This window comes from Podarcis muralis, chromosome 8, assembly GCF_964188315.1.
Source record: "Podarcis muralis chromosome 8, rPodMur119.hap1.1, whole genome shotgun sequence".
NCBI lineage: Eukaryota > Metazoa > Chordata > Lepidosauria > Squamata > Lacertidae > Podarcis > Podarcis muralis.
The window spans coordinates 21,568,032-21,590,348 of NC_135662.1; the positions used below are offsets into that span (position 1 = coordinate 21,568,032).

At 39.7% G+C, this 22,317-nt stretch overlaps 1 protein-coding gene across 2 annotated transcripts in view; it reads right to left on the bottom strand.

The window, feature by feature from the left end:
* The window catches only part of ZFPM2 (zinc finger protein, FOG family member 2), a 321,202-nt gene that overhangs the window by 182,459 nt on the left and 116,426 nt on the right, over positions 1 to 22,317 (bottom strand). For both annotated transcript variants that reach the window (XM_077932770.1, XM_077932771.1), the window contains one exon: positions 646 to 764. In XM_077932770.1, coding sequence (XP_077788896.1) covers positions 646 to 764 — 119 coding nt within the window. The remainder of the gene's footprint in view (positions 1 to 645; positions 765 to 22,317) is intronic.

Genomic DNA, 22,317 nt, shown 5'->3' on the forward strand with positions numbered 1-22,317 from the left:
TGCATTTTTATGCACAATTTACCCATTGTACACACTGCTTGTCCACAGTCCTGCATTCCAAAATTCATAGAAGTGCAAATTTCGAAGGATGGCTGTGTTTCAGTTTGTGTATTGTTTTGGAAAGTGCAAATTAGGTAAGCTCACCTTTAAATGCAAACTGAATCCAAATTCTCCCCCATCCCAAGCTAAGGCCCTCCTTCCTACGCCTTCATCAAAGGGCAACTGCAGATGTTAACAAGGGGGAGGCTTGCCTGTGCTAACATTGTTATCTTTTAGCCTCTCAGAAAAACACTTTATTCATCCCACGCATTTTAAAATTCTGCTAGCCATGTGTTTTAGTATTGTTCAAGCTGTTTTACCTGCTGCTTTTACACCACTGATTTATTATACTGTAATGGTTTCCTGTGTTTCATGTCATTGTGAACTGCCCTGGGACTTAGATCATGAAGGCTGGTGTATATACGTTTAAATAAATATACCATAGAGGCTTCCACAGAAAAAATCTGAATTGCACTAATAATGAAAGTTAGCAATAGAATTTCTTTCACAGTCCACCTTCTTCTATTCTTTGGACATCTCTTTAGTAGCAAATTGCAGCTTTAAAAAAAAAACAAGAATTCAGTGTTCAGTATCATATTAACATACCATTGTGTTGTTATTCAAATCCATCTTCCCAGCAAATGGTCCCCATGTTGTTCCAACTGGAAGTTGTTGTCGACTCTGGATCTTGCGCTCTCCATCCCTCTGGAACACCTCCAATTCTCCTGAGAAACAAACAAACAAAAAGCCCATTGCTTAGAGTACCTCCACCTAAATTGGGGATGGGGAATCGGCGGTCCTCCAGATGTTGTTGAACCCTAACCCTCATAAGCCCAGCCAACATTGTCACCACAGAGAGGTGATCTTGGGTCCGGGGGTATGGGGACTATGTCTTGAGGCCCTCCTCCTGCATATCCCCTCAAAAATTCTGTCAGTAGATAACAGAATATTTCAGTGCATATTTATTAATGAATGTATCTACTTTACCTAACCTACTTTAATGAAACGCAAAAGGAATATTTTACAATCTCAGGAAATTATGAATCATCATTGTATTTATAAAGGTTTTTCAAAAACTAATATTAAGAGCAGAAACCATCAAACATTTGCATAACTCAAACAAAGCGTCCTTTATTACAATAATAATGAATCACTTTATACTTAAAAAGGTAGTTTGCTTGAATGACTTCTTCCTTGCCTTCATTTTGGTGAACCTATCTTTTATATTGTCAAAAGGGATTTGCCTAGCTTACTTTCTGCTGAGAGCATAAAGTAGTTAAGTCTTTCTTGCCGTCCAGTAAATCTTAGGTGAACCTTTACCATTGGGCCGGGGAACTCTGGTATGCATGACAAATCCAGCCTTTCACCAAATTTCCTCTGGCCTTCAGCGTCTGGTGCACGTGCATCTTGCCCTAGTCCATCTAGCCTTTCCCTTAGGAAAAACTGGGTGGCGCAAGAGCATAGGGTGCTGCTGCCAAAGGGCACCCAACAGCACATCCATTCATTCATTCATTGCCTGCCTGTCTCCCAAGTTGGGAATCAAGGCAACTTACAATATTTAAAACATAAATTGTAAAATACAGTATGCTAAAAACAAAGTAGCTAAAAACAATAATTAAAATGCACTACTGCAAATTCTTCCCTAGACACAGTCTATCCCTTTTAGCTCCAATCAAATGAAACACAGAGGAAAGGTACATGCCTCTGCACCCATCACTGGATCTGGTCTGTAGAGGGATAGTGGAGATACTTCCCTTTGCCCAAAAATCCTTGCCCATAGAAGAAGTGTCCGCAATCTCTCATTAGTACCTTTTTTCTTTCTTTCTTTCTTTTTTGCAACACAGTAGGAACTTCCAGCCAATGGAGCCTCCCTCCAAGTTTATGCCAACCAATATCTGAACCAATTCTAACATGCAGGGTAAACTGAGAGTTCAAAATGAGCATGGCAGTCTGCATGTGTTCCAAACCCTCTAAAATCTCATTTTTGATTCTGCAAATTCCAAAAATAGCCCACTGAAAATTAGGCATGCTTCCTCAGATACTTTAAATCTGCATAATCATTGTGTGTGAAGTTATACTGATATATACTGGCTAAGGATCTGTGAAGAATAAAAATCATCTAATGTGGTGATAGTTTCAGACATATCTAAAAAGCAATGTGTGTACTAGAAGCCATTTAAGTAAGTATTATTTAAATTCAACTTGTATTTTCACAAAAAGCTCACAGACTGAGCAAAATCAAAATGAATTAGCAAGTGTTCTGAATAGTGCTGTGCTTTCACACCTAAACGTTTTCCAAGGAAAATGTGGGCTTGGGGTATATAAAAAGCCCCTCAAGAAAATACTCTGCCTTACTGATGTTTCACATTTTTTCCATGTCTGTTCAGAGCTCCAAGATACTGCTGTTTCAGTATCTTCTAGAGTTTCTGCACTGTGTCATCGCAGCCAGTCAGGGATCAGAAAGCAAATGTGATGACATCATGGCATCACAAAACTAATCATATTTTAATGATCTGGTGATGTCACTTGCAAAATGAAGCTTCATCATTGCCCTCTCTCTCCTTGGATTGGGGAAAATACACCCTTATTGCTGAGGCAACCAGCTTGATGCTCTCCAACTTGCCACAGAGTGCACTGGTGCTTTCACTGCCTACCAGCTTTGCTCAGCAAGACTTTTACCTTGATCAAGCTTGATCAGTGCAGGGATAGCAAAAATAGCAATGTAGTTTCCTAAATGTATTAATTCAGCTTTTCTTTGAAGGAAAAAACCCACCCCTCGCATAGTTATGTGTGACTAACTGAGGAACAATGTAAATGTACATTCAAAGTAGTCTATTAGGCTACACTGTATTGGAGCCAGGGAACACTGGCACAGTTGCTTCAGCAGCAGTGACCCATTTCCTCTCCTCACCCTCCTAGTCTACACCCTTGCAAGCAGTTTTGCACCCTTTTGCAAAAGGATGTGGAAAATAGCTAAAGGGGCTATGTAGACTTAACACAAAGAGTTCAGTTCACTTCGGTTTATTATGTTTTAGCAAACAGCCATTGCACACACAAGAATAAGAATAAGAATAAGAATACTGCCATCAATAGTATTTTACATTTATACTCCCCAACCTTTAAAGTTTCACAAAAAATAAAAGGGGTAATTTAGGACAAACACCTGTCCTAATTTTTCTTCAGAACTTGATTTGAATTTAGCCTAAATTTTTTTACAGAAAATTATACGTACATGTGTATGTAGAGCAATGATTTCTTCTGCATAAAGATGAAACCAGCAGTATTTGTCTGCTTTAACACATTAAAAAGCAAGTATGTCTATGGACATGTCACATTTAACTGATACTAGGAATCATGAGAATCTTTGAAAACCCTTTAAAAAAATAATTCAGCCTCCCTTTCTGCCACTGACATTTTTCATTTGAAAAGGGTTCAGACTCAGTCAAACAGTGACTCCTTATCTATACCTGTGGATTTACAAGCAGGCCTGTCTTTTAATGGATTAAGAACGACAAACTTAGGGCAGATCATTCAGTGATAACCAAAGTTCCCAGTTGCACAGAAGGATAGTATTCTTTTTTAAACAGGGAACAGTCATTAATAGCACCATTTCAAGGATGCTTAGGCAAGATACAGAGCAGCCAAAAGCAGCCAATAAGAGTGTTTCTGTTCTTCATTCAGTTTTACTACTGAATTGGTCACCATATATGCTACAATTCTCCTTTTATTGTCACAGATTTAATAGCTCAAAAATAGGTTTTACTGCAACTGATGATTCTGCACTCTTAGATTTCAGCAATTCCAGGCATCTTATTCATTATTACATTAGACCTCTTACATCGGACAACATGAATTTGCATCAAAGTTGCAGTAATAGAAGAGACAAATGTGCTACTGCCTTCAGTGTTAAGCAGAAATCCTTCCCTTGACATAAAAATTTAACTGCCCCCCTCCCCACAAGAACATTATTGTGTAAGCAGGATTCAGCTGACTGGCAAACTGTTAACCAGCATTCAGTTGCCTTTGGCATAAAAGAGTTAAAACTGGGAAATTACAGCACCCAATGAGGATGTCTCAATCTAACTTAAAGTAATCACCGTCCAATGCCCTCCATGCCCTAACACCCAACTATTCAATACAGTGCCTGACATACCATGAAATCTGGTAGAATATTATGAAGCAAGATTTTGAAACTATATGTCCTATTTTCAAGTTCAAGGAATCAGGCAAATGTATGGAAATTTCCTGATTTTCCACAGGGTTTCATTTTCTCCTTCAAAGAAGGCGAATGAATACATTTAGGAAACTACATTGTTGTTTTTTCTATCCCTGCACTGAATTTCTAGAGGAAATCAATGCATTATTGAAATAAACAGAGGAAGCAAATGGGAAGATACTACTATAGTGTATTCAGTGTAGGGTTGGAATGACCAAGTCCAACTATGTTAATCTACTGAGGGGGAGAAAACTTTAAAGATTCCTGGGGTGGTAGCAGCCTTACTTTAAGATATGAGGTGCCCAAGGGCCTTTAGTAAGCAGTGCTTCAAATGGCAGTGCAGCCACTCCAGCTATGTATCTGGGACAACAATGTTCCCAGGAACATTCTGCCTCAAAAAATAGACAAATGAGTCATGCTTCCAGTTAGAGAAACAGGAAGAAGAAGGCAGCTCCACCAACTCATATTTTAAAGTAAGATCGCCACCATATTTTAAAGGGGTGGGGAAAATATTCATCCCAGCAGGAATCAGAATATACTTACTGTTCCTAGGCTGCAATCTTACGTGCATTTTTTGAAAATAAATTAATTATAAAACTGGGATCGTGGATGTTTCATTTCAGCTGAAGACTTCACAGCAAAGTTTTTTCCCCTGCACACATTCTTCAAGACCATAAATATTTTGAGCTTGCTGAGTGCCATTTGTGCAAAATATGTGAGACCCATAGTACACGCTAATCAATTTTGGTAAAAGATAATGCTGCTAGTGCTGTGGGCTGTTCCTCTTATCTTGTTGATATAGCATACTTTTAAAGTCTGTGATTACTCAAAGACTTATGATAGCTGCACTGTAAAAGAAGCCCCAAGTCATGGATCACTAGCTCAGCTACAAAACATCCCATGGCTTTTAAGATAATCAGCCCACCTTGGTAGATACTGGGCCAGAATGCAAGGCTTCAATTGTAGCAAATTCTTTCCTATGCTTCTATGGTATATATAAGAATTATACTGCATACATATATCCCTCCTCACTTCTTTTCACAAAATGCCAGGTATCACATTGAAGTATCTGACAATAATTTGTAGAATGAGGATAGACAATAGCCATTATCCATGTTTGATAGATTCAGCAATAAATGGTGACTCCGATTAAAGTAAGCACAACAGAAATTATTTTTGAACTGCAGTAACAGATTAAGTTTTTCTGCTGAAATTAAGTTTTAGATTACCGTAAATCATTGCAGCACTTAAAAGCCATGTCAGATTTGCATACAGTAAATATTACTTCATTTATGCTTCTGCAAGGCTTTCTTGAAACAGGCATTTCATTCTGTGAAGTGACCCTCTACAGACTTGCCTTGCTAGGCCAGCTCTTCAAAATATCCCACCAGTTGCCACCTTCACTCTATTCCCCACTGCCCCACAGCAGTCAACTCTTTGAGCCACATTATACTATGGTTCAGAGCATAAACTTGAAATATGGCATTCTCTTTTCAAATACTGCAGTCAAACCCAGATAAATCAGACTGGCCATTCAGTGATCTTATCCCTTCTGACTCTTTAATAAATCGAACCTTGTAAGTTTGCTTTGTAGGATGTTGTCACTAAATGAAATTGTGACCTTATCCGTTGCTTGAACTTATCCTGCTGACAACTACATTTATTGTGGGGATAAGCAAACTTACAAAAAACAACAACAACACACACACAACAAACCACACTAGCCTACACTATTGATAATTGTGATCTTTGTAGAGATGTATCTCTAGTAGTTGGCATGTATTACTAGTAGATGGCATCATCTCTTGATAGTCTCCTAGTGATTTTACCCTGACGAGCATCTGGTCAAAGAAAAAATGTGCTCCATAGGTAAATGCTAGGGCTACTGGCAGGCAGAATTAGGAGTTCATGAAGAAGAGGTACTGTGTGACAGCCTTGAATCAGAAGCTATTAGCCAAACACAAAGAGCCCCAAATTAGTGTGTAATTGTGCTGGAACAGATAACATAATAGAGGTGGCAAAAACAGTAACATTCGCCTTTCACAGGATTCAATCAGAATTCCACAGAACTGAGAAACTAGCAACTTTAAGGGCTGAGTTTATTGGCTTTTCTATAACAAGTTCCAATGCAAAGGTGACACAAGATTTGTTGTAGCAAAGAAAGCAATAACTTAAATTATGGAGATTCCCCCCTTACTTTTTTTGGGTAGAACATTTTATTGGTTTTATAATAAAATGACATTGATCAACTTAAAACCTGTAGAATGACAGTCACATGTAAGAAGGAGAATTGGGCTTGGGCATTGTCAAATAACTGAATCACTGAATGCAAAGCCAAGGCTTCACCTATCAATGACAGATGGTCTTCATGTCTTACTGTGACTGTATTCACCAGTTATGGCTTCCGGTTCCTGATTTCTCCCCAGCAAAAAAGGCAGAGGTTCTGTATGAGCAATTGAGAATAATATGAAGTGAAAATAAAATATGTGCTACAGCAAGGCTTTAGAAGTATAAATATGTACAGAGAGATTATAAGCCTTTAAACATCCACCAAATTTGAAAGTGCTGCATGAAAAGTTCACAACAGAGTTCAAATTGTGCCAAACAGCCATTTAAGTGAAAGCAAATATCCAGGCATTTTCCTAAGCGGTGAACAGATGTGTGCCAGGATAGCTCTATTTACTAGGCACAGGATTGGGTTTCTAGGTCCATGTCTGAGCGGGTTTTTAAATGTCCTGGTACTTTCCCCGGGAAAACCCACGTTCAGAGCAAATGGCCATCGGGGTTTCCACAGATTCCACAAAAGAACCACTCGGACATGGATATGAAAATCCTGAACCTGTGCCTAGAAAGAACAGCACGAAAGGAAGTATGGCTGAGCCCTTAGAGGCAGTCACTTCATAAGCTGGATGTAAGAATGAGCCATCACATATCTTATATTGCAGATATCATCTCACATCAACTCATATTCAATGGAGCCAGTTCATATTCAGCCATCAAGCACTTGGGACGAATCAAGCAAAGAAATATCCAATGATGTACATTCATGCCCTTCATGCTCAACATTTAACTGTTGAAGCATGGGAAGTCCCAACAAAAAATTTATAATTTAGGCAGAATATTTGGACTATTTGATATGTATTTGTATAATTTGGAACATTTAATGTGATTTGATTGGATTGTTAAAATGGGAAACTTAATAAAAATGATTAAAAACAAACAAACATTTAACTATGGGAAAAGACAAGTAAATGACACTTCTTTAGGAGAGGTTCCTAAAACCGATTGGTCAAGAAAATGCAGTTGAGCTTACTGTCCTAAACACAATTTATCACAATAAACTTCTTTATTTAAATACATATAGAATCAAGGCCCTGAAGTAAAGAAATGACCATATATTGCACTTCTCTGCATTATAAATACTCAGACTATGAAATTCAGTCAGTTCTAGCACGGATTATCACAGATTTTGTGCATTTTAAAAATAAAAAAAAGCTCCTAAAACAAGCCAACTTTCTATGTTAAATAATATTAGCTATCAGTGTACTCAGAATATGTTTTTAATGTCGATATTTATGCTCAAGTCTGAAAAATTAAAGAAGTATACCGTATTTTTCGCTCTATAACACGCACCCAACCATAACACGCACGTAGTTTTTAGAGGAGGAAAATCCGTAGGCATGCCACCCGTAGGCATTCCCTCCATAACACGCACAGACATTTCCCCTTACTTTCTAGGAGGAAAAAGTGAGTGTTATGGTGCAAAAAATACGGTATTTTTAGTTCAAGGAAATATGTAGTAAGGGAAGATCTTAAGAGTTCTGTTTCTTGTGTCAAAGTCCATAGAGGCCAAGAGCTAAAATCACCAAGCATTTATTTTATTACACAGTTGCTATTTAAAAGATGCTGCACTAACAGCAAAGTCCTTTGGCAGAAGTAGATTGAAAGCACAAAGATTAAATTAATGCCTATCATGTAAGGTTGCAGTTGACAGAGCTCTTCTCGCATTATCCACAACAGGTGTATTTCTTATTCCACTGAAGGCAAATACAAAAAGCCTCTTTGAGTTAACTAGGAATATGAAGACACCCAACATACGAATAATGCTACAATAATGCAGGACATGCTTCTATACAATATGCACCGGACTGTGCTATGACAAGAGAAACCTACACAAGGATAGATCATTATTGTCTCCCACTCAAGTCCAATGGACACCCCCAGAAAGGACTTATTTTGATTTAACATAATAAGAATTGCATGTCGATTTTCCAACAACAAAGTTGAGTTCAAAATGATTCACAACAAATATACATTTTCTTCATATAGTATAAAGAACCAACCAAGGGAAGAACTTCAACAAACAATTCTAAAACAAAAGTTATTGCAGTCAATGGAGATACAAAATCTTGCCTTGTTTTCCTACTAGCCATGATGTCTATGCTCTCTCAGAGGCAGTAAGCCTGTGAATACCAGCTGCTGGAAATCATAAGTAGTAAGAATCTTGCTTTTGAACTTCCCATAGCTATCTGGTTGGCCACTGGGAGAGCACGATGCTGGACTAGATAGGCAATTACCCTGATCCAACTGGCTCATATTCTGATGTTCTCTTTTCTAGACTACTTGCACATCCCACAATCACATCTGGCAAGGGCAATCTCAATTTTGAGTTGGTTTCATATATTATAATTCAACTCAACAGAGGGCATTTTGACACCCAACTCTTGCTAACACATGGTTAGTGAAACATCTACAATACAAACCTCAGTAGGCTCTACAAAACTACAAATTGCTTGGCTATTATAGGAGAAAGTCCTGGGAGCATAACCAGTTGCAATTTTGAAGAGCCATAGTTCACTGATAGAGCGCTTGGTTTCCATGCAGAAAATCCCAGATTTAACCCCTGGCACCTTTGCCTTACCCTCAACATACTGGATCTGACAATAGAGTGAATTTATATGCAAGGTACAATGCTCACTAGATTGCTTTGCAGGTCTGATCTTTTAATTAGCAAAGACGTTTTGATGCCACCAATAGGCTCTCAAGAGACAGTAAACCATGAAGTGGTGATATGTCCACAAACACAGAATTATTTTGCAGAGTAAAACAATCAGAAGCCTGCTAACTGAGAGTACCCATCAACCCACTTTTCAACATGCATTGATGGTGCTTGTGAACTGGCATTGAGGAAAATACAAATTATATTTTACATTTGAAATTAATGTTCTTTTTATGCCCACCAATTCTGAATTTTTTTCTCTCCTGAATTTAACATTTATAAATTGTATGGTTTCATTTGGTCCATAATAGAAGTGAAACAATTACTGTAAAACCTAGAGTCAAACAATAATTCAATACTCCATACTTAGGAAGGAGCTATAGCTCAAAGCGGATGTGACAGTAACAGTAACAGGTTCAACCCACAGTATTTCCAGGTAGGGTTTAGAAAGGCATCCCATCTGAAACCCTAGAGATCTGTTTTCAGCCACTAAAGTGGTTGCCAACATGGTGCCCATGGGCATACAAGTGCCTGCAGAAGCATCCCTTAATGCCCACAAGGTCTGTCCCCCTGATGAAATTAGGCTTGAAAGAAACAGTCTATTTTAGACACCCACCCACCCCAAAAAAGGTTGAAGAGTGTACATGGTGCCCACAAGAGTTTTTCCAGTTTGCTAATGTGCCCATAGCCCCCCCCAAAGGCTGCCATATTCTGCATTAGATAGTACTGAGCTAAATGGACCAATGATATAACTTGGTATAAGGCACTTCTTATGTTCCCCAATGCTTGTTTTTAAGAAAATGGACATATTATTTTGCATCTCTGGAGAAGGAGAAAAAGGATAATTTTCAAATAACAGCTTGAAAGGGGAAGGAAACCTAGTAAGTTTCTCCTGTCCACCTGCCATTTACTGTTTTGCTTACTGAGTGGATGGTGAGGAAACCTGAAGAAAATATCCTGGCATGCAGCGGAAGGTATCTAGAGTGATTGGGTTCTCACTCTTGTTCCTCCTGAGAGGGTTAACCTGATACTTCAAAAATGACGGAAAAGACTCCCAATTATATTGTGACACTGCACAGACCTAGCAGGCCGAGTAGTTACTTTATCCTGTTACATGCAGTTTGTGCAGCCTTTTTCAAATGCTCTCTCTTCCCTTCTCCCATTCTACACTAGCCCCCAAGCCTACCCATTCTCATAACAAATACAGATGATACCGAAATGCCAGACTTGGAAAGTTCAAGCTGATGATATTACTGAAGAGGTTCCCCACCCCCACTCCTGATAAGATCGTCATCAGCTCTTTGCTTTGCTCCTTTCCTCAGCAGAGGAGCAGCTGCCCCTGATTAATGTCCCTTTCTGCTGAGATTTCCCCCCCTGATAAATGCAAAGACACTTCATGCTCCTGACTGTTGGTTCTGTTAGCTATTTTGAGAACCTAAATATATATATAGTAACAGCACCCTGAAACTATGTTCAAACAATGATTTGGAAATAATAATAATAATAATAATAATAATAATAATAATAAATTATTTATACCCCAGCCACTCTGAGCGGCGTCCAACAAAATATTAAAAATACAATAAATCATCAAACATTCAAAACTTCCCTAAACATACACAGGGTCATTTTTAAACTGGAGTTCACTACCTTTGTTTAAAAAAAAAAGATATATACTCCTCTCATTTCTTCTCTTAGGATTTTCTGTACTTTAAGGTGTGTTAAATGTTCTACAAGAGTCTTGAAATGTTCTACATATGTATTGAAAATAACTGTTATTTTATTTGACATTGAAGTAACACATACGTAGTTTACAATTACACATGGTAACTAACAAAAAGTTGTGTTCAAATTTTGGGCATTTGGCGACAATCAGTTTCAACCACAGTGTCTGTTCCTAGCTATCCTTCTACCCGTACCCCTCTACAACAAAAGTTACTTTGTATAACCCAATATAGTATCATAACTCTTTATGGAGTACATCAACAAAATAAAAAATAAGCATTTACCAATATATACTATTAATAGGTAATATATGAAAAAAGAAGAAAAGCAATGAAATAAACCAACCAGCCAAATGTGCATATGAGTTATAAAATGATCTCTCACTCTTTCTGTACTGACAGTGGCCTGGTTTGCATGTCACATTAAACCATGGTTTAATGTGAATGCACAATGATCTGCTGCTCCTGTGCTGCCAGAAAACAAGCCATGGTCTGGCTTGTCATTACATCCAAACGCGGACTTGTGATTTATTTATTTCTCAATCAACCTTGGGTGGTAACCAACATTTGCTCTTGGTTTACCGCTCACTGTTTATTTGGAGGATGTAATGACAAATCAAATCCTGGCTCGTTTCCAGGCAGCACTTACAGCAGCAGGAACAGGGCAGAAATGAAGCACTTGCAATCTGAGCAGCATGCACCAGCTTTTAACTATGGTTTAATGTGACATACAAACTAGGCCACAGGCTGTACGACTGCCTATTCTCATGGGAAATACCATTATTTTAATAAAATGCAAATGTGTTCTGTTTGCCCAAAAAGTGATCATTGCCTTTTTTCCTGTGCCTCCCTGTCTTTAACAATAGAGATTAGTTAACACATAATCATAACATTCCATTTTTATTTGCACCAGTCCTCAATTGACAGTTTTGTGACTTCCAGGTTTCTGCAGCAATGACTATCAGCAATAACACTATCCCACCAACACCTTATTTTCCTTCCCCACACGTTTTCTCAGGCATATAATATTACCTGTTGCACAAATATAAATTAATTGCTTCTAATTTCTTAAATTGTTTTTAGTATTTCACACCAAAATTTTGCATGTTTTTGCAACTAACATCAACCAGGTGTAAATTTAGCATTAGAAAGGACTGTGTTCAGGGGCTACTATATATCGATGATGCCTTGCCAATTCACTTAAGACAGAAGCATCTTTTGTCACGTATCCTTTCTGCAACTCTGTAGATTAAAGTCACAATCTACTGGAAAGCTTTCATGCACAGGATTCGCTGAAAAAGAAAGTGAGGTTATTTCAATGAAGCTTCTATAGTAGAACTTTCCAGTGAAATGTATCTTAATTTGTTTTTTCACTAACAAGATACACACACTTAAAACGGTTAATTTTCTGCCCCAAAAGGTCTTCCGGTTCTTTTTCTTCACTAAATCTGCACAAAAGTCAGAGTTTCTGAATTACATATGTATTTTTTCCCCTTTTGCAATATGTTAACAGAAAATGGTAATGTATAACCTAACTTTATTCCAATTAAATGTATCTGTAGGGAACATTGACAAGCAAGGTATAAATAACATATTGAGGCGATCCAAGCTACCTTCTTTTGAAAGAAATACAGGACACAAAACCTTTCATAAATTAAGTTGTAGCATTACACTAATATGGTGGTGACTACTGCTCAACATGTCTGCTTATTTGCTAAAGAAATGGAATGACTCATATGAGTTAGTTGATTCACGGCATCAACAAAATAGTACTACAGTTCTTTACAGGGTGCAAGATATAGGTATTCACCATTATTTCACCCTAATATGTCCCATATGATGCATTACCAAAAGGTTATGCTATGGTAACAACGGGGAAAGTGAGTTTCTGGACTGGGGCTGTCATGTTTAAAGAACTTTTCTACCTAGGAACACCTATGTAGAAATTACTTCTACTCAGTTAACAGTCAGAGTTTTAGTATCGGCCTTAATTAGTGATCCAATGTATGCTTATAAAAATTAGACACATTTTGATGTTTTAGCAATGTCAGGAATGATCTTTTTATGTTGCTTTGTTTTTACTGGCCACTGCTTTGAGTTCAGTTTGGTAGACAACGTAGAGAAAGAAAGGACTTCACACAAGTCAACCATTATTGACTTAATGTAGAGCACATGCTTTACATGGATGTGACACCACATTAAAACACCTCCAGTTAAAGGGCTTCTGATACAGGGATTGGAAAAGTAGTGGGATATTCTTGGCCAGAATTGCCCAGTAGACAATACTGGGCCAAAGAACCAGTGGTCTACCTTAGTATACAGCAGCTTCATGCACTATTTGCCTTAAAGACGTCAAGGCCAATCTTCCTGAAAGCTTTTTCACAATGTAATAAGCTACCTGATGAAGGTATGGGAGTTATATTATTGAAGGTTTTCAATACAAAGGTGAACATAAGAAGAGTCTCACTGTGGCCAAACAGAGGCCTGTGGGAAACCGTCAAGTGGGATCTGAATACAAGAACACTCTCCCCCTTTATGGCCTTCAGCAACTGGTATTCAGAAGCATTACTGCCTCCAGAAATGTGATTTACAGAAATGTACGGACACTGAACACTTTCCCTACAAGATACAGGATATCTTGCATTAGGACAGAGGGTTCCCCAGATGGTCTCGTACAGCTTCAATGATTATATGATCTCCGGTGCACCATCATATGATATATTAACTCAGCAGCAAAACAGCACTAGGAACACAAAAAGCTGCCTTATAATAAACCGAAACACTGGTTCATTTACACCATTGCCAACAGCAACTTTCTAAGGTCTAAAGCAGAGGTCTGTCCAACTCCTGCTGGCTGAGATCCTTTTAATACCAAGGGTATTCTGCAAACCAACCATCTGGTCTACTGTTGAGCTATGGGGAAGAAATGCCATCGATATGGAAGCTGAACAAGTTCAAAATTAATGTTTGGCACTTATTTCCTAATAGCTTTTCTTATTGTACACAGAAGGCCTGGAAGGGGGAAGCGATACAATTATTTATTTTTGCATTGGTAGCCACTTCCTACTAGAGAATGTTCCTACTGTGTCAGCAATCACTTATTCCCAAAGCTGTGAGGACCTACATAGGGAACAAGATGTATCTTCTCACATTTCTGTCAACATTCCAGAGCTTGGCATAAATAGTGCTCAGTTGAAACACATTACAAAACAAGATACCAAGTGTCTGACAAAATCATTATTTCACTGAGAAGAAATATTATTATACTGTCTGCATGGCAATAAAAACTTCTCAATCTGTTGTAGTCATAAAGCATATTCAACCAGGTGTGTGGAAATACATATAGTACAGTATCTCAGATATTACCAATATGAATATAAAGTGACAGATTTGGTTCTGGTGGCATTTCACCACACAACCACCCTAGACTAGCAAGGGAGCGATACATTCAACAGCTGTTTCTATGCACAGATAGCATGCTAGATCATTAGCCCAACATACAGGGGTGGACTCAGAGGTACCTTATGGACTGTGAGACACATTTGGATGTGAGGTATCTACATATCAAAGGTTGCAATTTTATGTGCACACACTTGGGAAGAAATTCCATTGGAATTAATGGAACTTATGAGTAAATGAGGGACGCGGGTGGCGCTGTGGGTAAAAGCCTCAGCGCCTAGGGCTTGCCGATCGAAAGGTCGGCAGTTCGAATCCCCGTGGCGGGGTGCACTCCCGTTGTTCGGTCCCAGCGCCTGCCAACCTAGCAGTTCGAAAGCACCCCCGGGTGCAAGTAGATAAATAGGGACCGCTTACTAGCGGGAAGGTAAACGGCGTTTCCGTGTGCGGCTCTGGCTAGCCAGAGCAGCGATGTCACGCTGGCCACGTGACCCGGAAGTGTCTCCGGACAGCGCTGGCCCCCGGCCTCTAGAGTGAGATGGGCGCACAACCCTAGAGTCTGTCAAGACTGGCCCATACGGGCAGGGGTACCTTTACCTTTTATGAGTAAATGTGGATGGGCATCAGCAGCATGAAACCCAATTTTATAACACAAGATTTTTACTTCTCCTTTGTGAATAGTTTTGTTTAGTAAACCTCTTGTCTGAAGCAAAGGGGAAACTTCACATAGCCTCAGCTTATGTAACTCCAGCCTCAGGCAGCAGGAGTTATTTTGTTCACTGATATTAGGAAAAGACTCCCCAATGGTTTTTTTTAAAAACCTTCTATTAATTTTAAAAATTATTATTATTATTATTATTATTATTATTATTATTATTATTATTATTATTTACTTATACCCCACCCATCTGGTTTCCCCAGCCACTCTGGACAGCTTCTAACAGGAGATTAAAAATACATTAAAACATCATAAAAAAAAACTTCCCTAAACAGGGCTGCCTTCAGATGTCTTCTAAATGTCAGATAGTTGTTTATTCCTTTGACATCTGATGGCAGGGCGTTCCACAGGGTGGGCGTCACTACTGAGAAGGCTCTCTGCCTGGTTCCCTGTAACTTCACTTCTCACAGCGAGGGAACTGCCAGAAGGTCCTCAGAGCTGGACCTCAATGCCTGGGTTGAACGATGGGGGTAGAGACACTCCTTCAGGTATACTGGGCCAAGGCTGTTTAGGGCTTTAAAGGTCAGCACCAACACTTTGAATTGTGCCCAGAAACATACTGGGAGCCAGTGTAGGTCTTTCAAGACCGGTGTTATATGGTCTCGGCAGCCACTCCCAGTCACCAGTCTAGCTGCTGCATTTTGGATTAGTTGTAGTTTCCGGGTCACTTTCAAAGGTAGCATTGCAGTAGTCCAAGTGGGAGATAACCAGAGTATGCACCACTCTGGCAAGAGAGTCCGTGGCAGGTAGGGTCTCAGCCTGCGTACCAGATGAAGTTGGTAGACAGCTGCCCTGGACACAGAATTGACCTGTGCCTCAATGGATAGCTGTGAGTCCAAAATGACTCCCGGGCTGCGCACCTGGTCCTTCAGGGGCACAGTTGTCCCATTCAGGACCAGGGAGTCCCCCACACCCACCCGCCCCGTCCCCAAAAAACAGTACTTCTGTCTTGTCAGGATTCAACCTCAATCTGTTAGCTGCCAAAGAAACACGGGATAATAATCACCCCATCCAACATTCCCATCCCCCACCATCCAAGCACAGGTTCCTTGTAGGAAAACATTGTTCCAAAGTTTCAGGTGCAAGTCCGGTGAGTGGCATCGTGAATGATAGTCTATTGCATGTGTAACAAAAAAGACCCCCCAGTATTGATGCTAGTGCTGAACCTGACATCAGTGCTCTTGTGCCAGTGCTTCTCAGATCCCTGCATCTCAAAATCTTAATATAGTGCTAAAGAACATCATGCTATTAAAAACATGTGCACATTTTCAAAAGGACCTGTTCCATTTTTACTTGCAATTTATATAGCACCTTACACTATGTACAGTAAGTGGCTAATGAAAAGAGGCGAGCTTCACAACAATCTTGTGAGGTTCATTGACATTTTCATTTCACAGAAGGTTAATCAAAACCTAAAATATATTTAAAAGTTTCCCAGGGTAACATCAGAAGTCCATGGCAGAGATAGTATCTGAACTTGGGTCTTCTAGATCCAAACTCACTCTTTTTCTAATGAGCTAGAAGGCACATTCAAGGAGGTTCAGATGGTCTAGGGCAATTATACAATTCCACATCATTTCTAAAGTCATGCACAGAGGTCCATGCACTAAGTCCTATATTAAAAATCTGTTGACTGTTTCAAGTTATTTCCCAGTTACAATGTCTAAATATAGGCACTAGTATTTTTAGGTAACTGTTTAAATAATACTATCCACCAACAAGACTCCTGTGTCACCATTGTAAACAGTTTGTTCAAAAATGCATAGATGTAATGGAAGGTACATTATGTAAACACAAACTTCAACTTATATGGATTGTAGTGTTCTTTACATATAGCCTAGACAAACTCCTGATTAATATTACTTATTTTTCTCAAGCCTTATGGTAGACATTAGGCTTTAGTGAAAAATGTATCATCACACACTGTGCCAAATAGCAGGTCCATGAACATAGCTTAGTATTTTTTTCCCCTTCTCATATCTGCCCTAGAACCCTTTTGACTGACATTCTTTCCAAAGGATTACTGTCACAATTCCTAAATTCATTTTGAAGGATAATACCCATTATTTGTGGTTAGTGTAATAAAAGAAATAAACTATGAATCATCTATAGCAGAACAAAAAGCAGTGATTTCAGCAACTTTCTGGTTAAGTTACAAGAAGCAGGAAAGTGAGGAAAATGCACTGTTTGATGAGAGATTACGTAGTCTTTACAATCGAGAAAATTTGGTTGCGGTTGCAGCAGAGGAATGTGATATGAAATTTTACAGTTGAAGGAGAAATGTCACAGTATTTTGATAAGAGAGCAATGAACTTTTTTCCCCTTGTGCCATTATCAGGGTGAAGTGAGCAAAATGCATCATTTATAACCCCCAACTCCACTATTATCTGCCGGTGAGACACTTGTTTTAAAACACATAAGGACCTTCCCCCCACCTCCAAGAATAAAGCTCTCTATGAGGCACAGCCTTCCTTTAAAGCCATGAAAGAAAGTTGACACGTGTGGGCCTAAGTTTCCAGGCAACCACACAAGGGCACTCATACACCCTCCGGGTCAAACCTCATCTCTCCACCACAGCTTCCATTCTCAAGTAAAGAGGAAGCATACAAACAGTATATATTTCCCTTTGATCACAGATACAATCAAAAACTGAGGTGGAAAGAAAATCCTGTAATGCTGAAGAAAGGCACTGTACTTGACTTATAGCATTTCTTACTTAGCATACTCTTCAAAAGAGAGAAAAACTAAAGAAAGTTTCTGAAATAAAGGTTTTCTTTATACCTTTGGATATATCCTGGACTGTAGTCTGATTTGTTCTGCTTGCATTTCCTCTATTTTACTGATACTGTGAGAGGTGTGCAGGGTTTTCCTTCATACAAAATACAATCAGAAATATGTAGACTGATAGACATATAACTATTATAAGTTCATATTGCTAAAATAATCCTAAAATGTCTAATGAGGATAGTAGGATGTACATGTTTCCCCAAGCAACTGAAATTTCTGAAAGACAGGAAAAGCTCAGTATCAATTCTACATTATTACAAAATTTAAAAAGTTGGGTGCAGCATGATAACATTAATGAACTGCAGCCACTGCCATGGAAGTGCTGGGTACCCAGTGGTGTAGTGGTTACTTCTGAAGGACAGAAGCTCATCACGACAGCCCCACCCCCCACAATAGCCCCCACCCCCCCAACGGAGAGTTCTAAGTGCAGGGAGCTGTATTTATCCATTTAATATTATATATTATGATCAGTAAATATAGAAAAGTAAGCTGACCTCATTCTCTGACTTCTTATATGCTAATACGTCACAAACAATAGTAGGACCAAGTAGAGATGTACTCTGATGGGTGTCACATTTACTGGGATTACCAGACATTCTCAAAGAAGCCCCCCTCCTCAAATTGTGAAACTCCTTTTCCCCGTAGAAAAAATCAGCACCAACACTTTCTAGTTTTCAACACCAAATGATCTTTCTTCCTTTCCTTTCCTTCCCGTCCCGTCCCTTCCCTTCACTTGAATTTTGTGTTTCCTGCACTCTGCACTTGACTTGTTCTACTCTATTTTAGCATTTTTGATTGATGGTTGTTTATAAAAAGGTTATGTAAATGTGTGAGGGATTTCAGTATGTATCTGAATGATTTTATTGTTTGACCCAGCTATTTTGCATGGGAAGTGGTTAGTAGGTTTTATAAATAAATCAACAATAAAATGTGAAAGCCTTGTGACCACCTCATGGTCTTGTTATAGTAAGGAAGGTCCATCAATTACCCTGGCACCTCGGAAGATGGTTTTATCACTCCTGCTCTGAAAAAAAGTCATACAGCTGCACTCCCACACAGTGAATGTTGTCCTAGTTACTAGAGAGATCTGGATGAGAAATGCAGCAGAAGCCAATTTCACATATAAGGACATCTCACCAGTGTTACTGTGGCAGGAGTAGGCTGTGAAGTATCCCTACAGCAGCCAGTTCTACAGCTACTTCTGGTTTTTCCATTCTTTCCTCTGAGTGAGTGAAGGCAAGAATAACCTGTAGCCTTAACACATTTGCATATAGAAAATTAGGCAGTGCGTCTCTATGTGCGAATAAGCCCACTGGCTTTGCTCCCTGTCATTTGTACCATGGAAGGAGTGCAAAATGCTGACATCAATCACAGATCAATTGGTCAACTAGTCAAATCAATTTTTACAGAAGCTGAGTAAATTTTTACAGAAGCTGAGTACATATGATATAAGGAAGTGTCGTTCAAATATTTGTGAGGGAAGGAAAAATATTTTAAGAAATTAAGGAATCATAACATCATAGAATTGTAAAGTTGGAGGGCTCCCCAAGCCCATCTAGTCCAACCCTGCGCAATGCAAGAATCTCAGCCAAATCATACATGACAGATGGCCATCCAAGCTCTGCTTAAAAACCTGCAAGGAAAGAGAGTCCACCACCTGTTGAACAGCTCTTTCTGTCAGAAACAAATGAATAGTATTAGGCTGGTGTACTATGTATAGAGTGTTAGTGGAACGGAAATACCTCTGGTGGAGCACACATCATGCTCCTTCTTTGGTAGTTTTCTATCTTTGGTCCCCACCCTGCACTCAGCTCTCACCTGTGGCTCCTAGAAGCTGTCAGCATGTGACAGCAGCCACAGTCCAGGAATGACTTTGACTGGCCAGGTGAGAGTAGCCAAAGGGTCTCAAACCTTCATGAGTTAGGAACTTCCCCTGCATGTGAAGACAGGCTCTAGTGGATTGAGTGCACAGGACTAACAGCGGATCCAATGGTCAAGAAGTCTTCTGCATGTGCTGTGGAGGGAAGTCAGGGGCAGATGGGGCTCGTCAATCTGGGAAGGTAGCCCATCTAGGAGAACAAAAACTCAGGATTTCACCGCCAGTGCTACACCAGAAATTGTGGCCTTCTATTGGCATCACCCCTAGGGACGCGGGAGGCGCTGTGGGTAAAACCTCAGCGCCTAGGACTTGCTGATCGCATGGTCGGCGGTTTGAATCCCCGCGGCGGGGTGCGCTCCCATCGTTCGGTCCCAGCGCCTGCCAACCTAGCAGTTCGAAAGCACCCCCGGGTGCAAGTAGATAAATAGGGACCGCTTACCAGCGGGTAAACGTAAACGGCGTTCCGTGTGCTGCGCTGGCTCGCCAGATGCAGCTTGTCACGCTGGCCACGTGACCCGGAAGTGTCTGCGGACAGCGCTAGCTCCCGGCCTATAGAGTGAGATGAGCGCACAACCCTAGAGTCTGGCAAGACTGGCCCGTACGGGCAGGGGTACCTTTACCTTTACCTTATTGGCATCACCCCTGCTATTCCCATTAAATTGTAATAATATCAGAACCTAGGACCAAAGACCAGGAATCACACTCAGCAGCAACACTCTTGATTTGCAACTGAAAGCTATATACTTAATTTATAATGTTTATTTAATTTTATGGGTCTCATTTAAAATTTATCCCTTGTGACCGAGCAGGCTAGGAATCAAGCTAAGTAAATAAATTGGATGAACCAGTGGGATCTCTTAAGCAGTACACATGGGGAAAGCACTGGAAAATCACTGAGAAACATTGAGTGGTGGGCTTATTTTTGCCCGTTCCTGCATACAGAATGCCAGAGTTTAGCAGTTCCCGCGCAAAGTTGAAGCATGAGGCATAAGGTTTGAATGGCAATATCTAGCTTACAAATTGTTTTCTTTGAGGGAGGTTAAGTTTATGTTTCAGCTTTCATCAAGTTTGCCCAGTAAACCTTGGTCAAAGATCAACAGTCTCTCAAAAAATAGTAATCACAGTAATCACTTCATAGTTATCACAAAATAACATAAGATACTAGGTTGACGGCTACACAATAATTTCATTGGAAGCAATGGTAATTACACAGTAAATCGTGTTAACGCTACTGCATTATCTCCTAACTGTGCAATTAACTCATGTAAGTACTGCATGCTACGTTTGGGAAGTTGCTGATGCCACACTTCTGGATCATAATTGCAAAGATAAGATAGAAACTTTCTTTAAAAATGATAGTGTGGCTAATATTATTCTACGGCTGCATCTCCCACATAGAAGAAAAGATTGCTATCAAGCTACTATGGAGATTGATGGCTCTGAAAATATGGGAGCAGCAGGATGTCATCTGGAAAAGAAGCATAATATTGTTTCATCTATGATACAGGTTGTCATTCTGTTGCCTATTGGTTTATAGAGTTGTCTGCCAAATGGTTTTCCGGTAAATACTTAATCATCTTCATATCAGACAAACATGAGCTGAGGTGCAGTTATTCCCCATCCATTCATGTTTCCCAACTCTAGAATGAAGCTTTCCCAAACATTCAGAATATAACACGTTTCCTCTTCTTCTCCCTAATGCTCCATCATCCTGTGTACCTCTTCCCCACCCTGTAGAAACCTGTGACATATCTGCCAAGATGTGGGTGTAAAGGTTTACCAAAAAAGTGTGGATTACTCAGAAAACATGTGAATGGCATCCCACTTACTTCCTCCCCAGCCACCCTTTTTGCTTGAGCTGCCACGACCCATGGGTGAGGCAGTTTGATAACCAGCAGAAATATTGCCCAAGAAACACAGAGATAAATCAATTGCTTCAAAAGATAAAAATTACAATATTTCCCTTAATGCTATCACTGGCTTTTAAAAAGGGGGGGCAGGATTTATATTTTCTAAAAGCCTCCAGCACAGTGAGTATCAGGGCTAATGGGAGTTGTAGTCCAAACAGCCAGAGACCAATATAAGGTTGGAAAAAAAGAAGTGTACCGATGTAAAGAGGTGGCAACCCTTGTTAGAGCAATATATTATATGGCAAATTCTCAATCTGCTATTGATTTAATGCCCTCAGGCTCCTTTCTCTCTACCTTTACTGGTATCTGCCTAACTCCCAAGTGATTCCACAGAAAGAATGAGTATGGTGGCAAGAGAGAGACCACATTCAAATAAATGTGACACCACCCAATTCAATTTTTCTTTCTCTCCATGATGAGTGAGAGAGGGATGTGATCTTGTGCAGACTAATTCAAGGTTTACAGTTCTCACTGTAAGTCCTATAAAGGAAGTGGTCCTCCAGATGTTGCTGGACTTCAGCTCTTATCATCCTGACCTTTGGCCACACTGGTTGAGTCTGATTGGAGTTAAGAGTTCAACAACTCCCAGAGGGCCATGGGTCCACTGCTATAAGAGTGGACCCAGACTCCTGACTAAGTTCTCATGACT